Genomic DNA, 6,932 nt, shown 5'->3' on the forward strand with positions numbered 1-6,932 from the left:
CTCAGGATGATCATCAACAGCTGAGAGGCCTTGTCCAGTGTCGAGATGATATTTGGCAAATTTTCACCCTTGAATGTATTTGATTAGACACTGAAGCACAAAGGCATCTGTGTGTGTTGCACATGAAGAGCAGCTACTCGGACCTATCACAGAGAGAAACCAGATGGAAGTCATTTCTGTCTGTCAGTTTTATACTGGAGCTTAATGTAACTGCGTGTTTGCAGAGACAACAGCTTTGTAGTCGAACCGTGACGTATCCATTTCCAAAGTTTATACTTTCAGAAAGTTTTTGTCCGTGAAAACGAATGTGAACACAGCTTCAGTGCTGACATTCTGACACGGACCATCGTGGGACTTAACCGTTCAATTCCCATCCTAATCCTTCACTCGTGGCACGACTTTTTTTTTTGGTCGAGACAGGCGATGCGAGACAATATCACAGTCGGCCTCCGTTGGTGCGTCTGTCCCTTTAACCAGAGTAGCCAGATGTCAGGATCAACTGCAGCAACAGAATTGGAGCCACTAGGCAGTGTTTGCTCAACAGCAGTCTAACCAGTGATCAAAGTCCACCAGCTCAACAGTTAATTCTCATTACGCACCTCTGCAAATGTGTAATACAGAAACCTAATTGAATGTCTTAGCATACGAGACGTGGTTTGGAATGGAAACGGCAAAGAACCCGATTCACAGGGAGCTCGACCACAGGAAAGAAATCAAGGGAAATGACCGAGAATTACTCATCTGACGTATTATTTGTTCACACTAGTATAATTATGATAGAACTACGGAGGCCTCCTTGCCACGGTGACCGCATTCAGACTTTAAACTGATTTATTAAAACTGAATTTAAATCGCCTCCCCTGTTAGTCATGCAGACAACACCTTGCAGAGTACGGTGGTTGGTGAGAGAGTTCAACTCACACGGGCCGGCTCCTGTTGTAGAAAACGTTGCTCTTTGCAGCCTCTGCAGCTTGCGCAGCTGCTTTCCTCTCCTCAAATTCCTTCCTGCTCAGGACCCTGCCCTTGTGGCCGTTCTCCACCAGCGTACGGGCAAACTTCCTGCTCTGCGAGATACAAGAAAAGGAGAGGAGTCAGGCACGGCCCGCAGTCAGGGGCTGGACACTGTCAGACAGATGTTGTCGGTCTTGGATTTTGGCTTAGCTGTCACCTCTTTGGCCACTTAGCTCAGCAATCACCACTTGTCAGTAAGAATTTCTTATAAAAGATATTATTTCACTGTCTAAACAGTGGACGTGAAGACCTGCTTGGCAACACAAAAGCCTTTAGTTTCATGGGTTCAGCGGGATTTCGTGCCTATTCATAGATCCATTCATGTTAAACTTCGAGTGTGTATGCGGAAGCAAGCATATGTGTCTGCAGGGATAGTTAGCTCCATTATTCTAATCACCCTTCGCCGACCCGCCGCCATTAAAGCCAAGCCATAAAGTCATCATCTAAAAACCAAATCTTGCTGTCAAATCCTGTGGCTTGTCAGATCAAAGCTTCTGCCACATGTCCTCTTACACCAAATCCCAGCAGCTGGGGCCTGCGTCCGCACCCGAGAGGAAAAGTTATATTTTCCTTCAACTTTGATGTGGCTCACCAGAAATGAGTCTCAGACATTTGCTGGTCCTAAAATTGGCTTGAAAATCATTGTATTCGTTTTTTACAGCCCATTGAATAAGTCTATTCGAATGTTCTGCTACTTAAAGTCGACACACCAGGACCAGGACTAATACGCCACTTGTTTTCTTCCCTTTACTTCTTTCTGAGTTTATCTGCATATTTGTGACAAGCCTGAGTAAGATAATGCGTGAAAAATAGGCTTATAATTAGCCGATTTATCAGACCTCTATAGCCTTGCGAGAATGACTGCACAGGTTAGATAACCTGGGTTGACTGGGTTGTGTCACAACACGAGGGTGACTGAGGCTGGCTGTGATTGACTGCAGCTGATTATCAGGTCAGATATGATTTGTTCTCTGTGTGGACACAGGTGTTCAAACAAAGCGGCCACTGGAGCGGTTTTACATATATTATTAGCAAGTGTGCCATCTGCTGGATAGAAGCTGGAATGAGCTTTTCTGGCAAGCCATTTGTGGAACCATTCGTATGCCAAAATACACTGATTAATCATAACATTAAAACCACTGACAGAAAAAGCAAATAACATTGACCATCTTGTGACAATTCAATGTTCTTTTAGGAAACTTTTGGACCTGGCATTCATGTGGAAGTTACTTAAACGTGTGCCACACACCTAGACCAGACCAGGCACTAGACCCACACACTAAAAATGACACTCATTGATGCAGAGATCCACACCAGGATGCAGCTTGACACAGGCACACACACAAAAAAGCTTTAGAAACAACTTAAAATACATGAAAAAACAACACAAGGTGTTGACTTGGCCTCCAAATTCACTAGATCCTAAACTGATCAAGCATTTGTGGGAATTATCCACAGAGGCCACTAGCAACATCGTGTTTCCAGATACCACAGTACACCCTCAGAAGACCCATGTCCATCCTCTGATGAGCTACAACTGGCTTGAAGACGCAAGGGAGACCTAGACAATACTAGGAAGGTGGTCATAATGTTATGCCTGATCAGTGTATATCCTCAAATCGAATGTTTAGACAGACAGAGTCAGATAGATAGATAGATAGATAGATAGATAGATAGATAGATAGATAGATAGATAGATAGATAGATAGATAGATAGATAGATATCCAGCTTGTGTGTGACTACCACCTAGTGTCCAAACACAGACACTACAACAACAAACCTTATCTTTGGTAGACAGAGGAAGCCTAAGTTTTTGAATGAGTTTGATGACTGTGAATGGGAAACTCTAAATACAGAAGCGAACACGTAAAACAACTTAATTTGGAACTGACTTAGGTAAAGCAGACAATAAAAATGGATAAATGAATCTCATAAAACGCCAGACGTCATTCAAGATTTTGTTAGGCCACAGCGTGTAAGAGATATTGTGATCACCTCATCGGCATGAAAGGTACACCTAGTAAAACACAGATTAAATCAATTTAACCACTTTACGGAAGCGGTGATAATAATTTATAAATACTCTACTTAATAGAAAGGTAAAACTCAAATGACATTAGTTTGATTAAGTCTCAGGCCAGATCGACGCTAGCTAACTAGCCGCTGTCTTTAAAGCAACACGTGTGAACAAAAATAATGCTGAACTGTTAATAATATAGTTTTAGATGGTTGGCCGAATTGAATCAGGGTTCTCGGTGATTCGAAAAAGTGTAAAGTAATGTTTTAACAACGTGAACTTTTGCGGATTAGCACGGATAACTTTAAACTGGTGAGTTTGGTCACATGGGGAATCAACCAACGTTGTGTGAGGAAAGTGGGGCTCTAAAGTCAAACTTCTGTAACGGAGCGACTCACCTTTAGGTAAAACATGTCCATCGGGGTGACTTTAGAGTCCAGATAATCCTCGTAGACATTGAACTGAGAGAGAGGATCGTGGAGACGACCGACGGTGCTGTGCTGCATCTTGTCGCTCATGTTGCAAAAGGTTGCTGTAGCAACCGACGTACCTGTGTGACGTCACGGTACGCGGAAGTTCCCCCGAACACAACAGAACAGGAACACTAGACTCCACTGGGCTTTATAGAGTAGTCTTATCAGCGGGCATTCTTTTTTTTTTTATCACTTTTATTATTTCTGACGGGTGCATATAAAATAATTCCATCAAAGACTGTATGGCAGTCTCCAAAAATGTAATGGAAGAAATTCATTATATGTCAAATCAAGAATCAAGAATCAAGAATTCAATGCCACATTGTCTGAGAGTGATTGTGTTTCCATGTGCAACACACAACAATTTTTGACTAGCGCGAAAACATATAACATATAAATTACAATATTACAGAAATGTTGGAGAGGGTGTGGACACGTAGACTCCAGTCGCTTCCATATCATTTGGTCATGCGTAAAAATACAGCTACTTTGGAACGATGTCATTCAAATAATGGAGGACATTTTAAACCTAAAAGTACCCAGGGATCCACTGATTATATCTGTGACTTATACCTAGTGAAGTAATTTAAAAGGAATTCGTTTTAAATGTAACATCACAGGTGGAGAAATCACTCATTAAACTGATCTGAACTTAAGGTGCATTCCACAACAAGCATGAATCATAAACAATGTAGAAGATGACAAAGGCCCTAAACTCTGGCAGGTCTGTGCGATCTGGCTCCTTTAGTAACTATAGAATAGAAAATATATATATAAGATATTCAGTGGGAATACTGTTGGTTCTTTTTACAGAAAGACTCCTGGCTATCATTTACCATTTTTTATTATCATTTTGTTTAATTTTGTCATCCAGCAGGATAATAGCTCAACAATGATGACTGTGGGAAGTGAGGATTCAAAACAACTCACTGCTCTGTTCCTAACTGCAGCAGGCAGATGGCTGGCTGAGGCGGTAGTCCGACTGGTAGAGACGTAACTTGGTTAATGAGGGAACCAGCTGCTCTTTGGAGATCAACCTTGAATAAAGACAGTCATGCAAGCTTCGTCTCACTTCTGAGGTCAACATGGTTTACTTTTCTAGAAATAAACCCCCACTTAATTATTGAAGAGCATTATGAAAAATGAATGTGTAACTTCTGTTGTTCTTATTCTGTGCGGGGTGCTAGTTTTTGTGGTGATTCTTCTTTCCGCTTTCTTCTCTTTGCTCTCCGAACATTTTCTCATTTCTCATGTCAGTATTTTTTATATTAGTTACTGTTACAAACACCACTGAGTCTCTATGTTGACTTCTCTTTTAATTTACTGTTAGATTATGTGTTAATATGTAGAACAAATATGTTTCCTTCTTGTTGTTATTAGTCTCATCAGGCTGATTTGCCTCTTTAAGGTATTTTGCTCGAGACGATCTTTGGAATTCAGGGGACATGGTTATGCTTTACATAGATATGAAAGGCACTTGCATGCACAAAGCATAGAAATGTTTTTTTGTTTTGTTTTTCAAGCAGAACTGACTAATGTGTCTCTGAAAGTCACAATTGGTGCTCTGCTAATTTCGTTCTATGCCACCTGTTTTGACCTATGGTACGTCAGTGGTAAAAAATTCTTGACTTTTATAGCGTCAAGTTGTATTTTCATACTCTAATTAATATAACCCAAGCATCATCACTCAGAAATGAATGTCTTTCTTTCATTTAATCAGTTTGTATTAGGGTTCTGGGTAACAACATCACTAAATGTGATGTAAAACCGCCTCTGACACAGAAATATAAAAGAACCAAACAAAGAAAAGATATTAGGCTTATTTAATTGTCGTGAGCAGAGGAAACCGTGGATAAAACACAGAGGACAATCCAGCTGATGCAGAGGTATTTATTCTCTCTGTATGTCAAAATTGAGTTCCCATTTTGTTTTGTTCAATGCAAAAATTACACCCACATAATCTAGATATTGTCAGGTTTTGTTTTGTTTTGTTTTATCGTATTGCACAGTGTATGGTCCTGGAGAACACCTATACAATATGGTCATTTTTAATTTCCATTTTAAGTTTGAGAGCATCTCCAGTATTGTGACTCGTCAAAGAGATTTCAGAGAGCGTATACACATAATTTATATCCTGCCCTCTAACCTCTGACCTCCTTGTGGCCCCAAGATAAAAGACGAAATCTCTTTTTGTCACATAACAAAATGCTAACGAGATCGAACGCTGAGGTTAACGTGGACGATGAAAAGGGAGGATGTTTACGGGTAGCCAGTTCTCCCGGCCTGTTTTAGGCTAAAGGAAAAACTGTTGTGACCTCAGAGGATTTGGAGAACATCAGCCAACACGGACCTGTCAGCACACACACACACACACCTGTCTTTCATTAGTCGGCCGCGGTGATCCCCGGACTCCTTCTGTGACAGACTGGTGACCTCTCTGGGATTTCACTGAGACATACTATACTCATATATTTATCCTTTGTGGCCTCAAGTGCCATTAAGCATTCATTCAAATAAGAAAGTGCATAGAAATCTGAATCTCGGTCAGTGTAAACAGGCTGCAGTTCCCTAATGTTAAATGCAATTTTGCATAGTGTGCATCAAAATCAACTGATATTTTTATTGATAGTCTTATCAAATAATAATAAAAACAATCTTCATACATACAGTATGTTTTATTGGAAAAAAAAAACATCTGGTACAAAAAATATTTCTTTGGGATGTGTCTGAGGATCACACAACAAGATGACAACACAGGCAATCATTACAAAAACAAATGTATGCAGTCAACTGGAAATAAAAAGGCCAGGAGAAAGAATATAAGAAAAGCAGTTTTCCATAAATTTACTTTTGTCCCTGTAGAAATTATTTGTTTTTTCCCTGTTTATTTATTTATTTGTCAAACTGTTGTGTACATGAGGCTCGAGATGGTGAGTGACAATATATTTTTAAACCTTTTCAGTGATTAAAAAGCACATTCAGATTATCATGCAGCCTTTGTGGACGCACGTCCTCTGTTTGTTATCCAAAACACCAGAAGCTAAACCATTATATTACATCATTACAGTCATTTTGTCCATTACTTCCTCTGAATTTGATTAGGGCTAATACAACACTTTGTCTACACCATGGCCTTCATTATTATTCCACTTGCAGAATATTAATAGCATAGACTGTATAAATATGAACGGTGGAACTGCTCTAAAGTTAAAGCAAGTAGAGCTCCCCCTGGTGGCCAGTAGATCATAAGCTCCACTTTGGGCCAAACTAAAACACTAAAATACACATATTTTTTAAGGATAGTTTCTGTCATTTTGGTTATTAAAGGCAGAGTATGTAAAATCTGCCCTGCTTCCCTCGTCCTTCCTGTGAATGCACACGTCAGTGGAACAATTATTCAGTTATACACCATGACTGAGTCAGTAAAGTA

The 6,932-nt window shown here is 40.1% G+C and overlaps 1 protein-coding gene across 1 annotated transcript in view; it reads right to left on the reverse strand.

Moving 5' to 3' along the window:
- Positions 1 to 3,562, reverse strand: part of cfap299 (cilia and flagella associated protein 299) — a 61,457-nt gene extending 57,895 nt beyond the window's left edge. The window contains exons 1-2 of the mRNA XM_047590959.1: positions 3,428 to 3,562; positions 922 to 1,064 (exon numbers count right to left, since the gene is read on the reverse strand). Coding sequence (XP_047446915.1) covers positions 922 to 1,064; positions 3,428 to 3,547 — 263 coding nt within the window. The 5' untranslated portion in view covers positions 3,548 to 3,562. The remainder of the gene's footprint in view (positions 1 to 921; positions 1,065 to 3,427) is intronic.
- Between the last annotated feature and the right edge of the window lie 3,370 nt (positions 3,563 to 6,932).

This window comes from Mugil cephalus, chromosome 8 (assembly GCF_022458985.1).
Source record: "Mugil cephalus isolate CIBA_MC_2020 chromosome 8, CIBA_Mcephalus_1.1, whole genome shotgun sequence".
Lineage (NCBI taxonomy): Eukaryota > Metazoa > Chordata > Actinopteri > Mugiliformes > Mugilidae > Mugil > Mugil cephalus.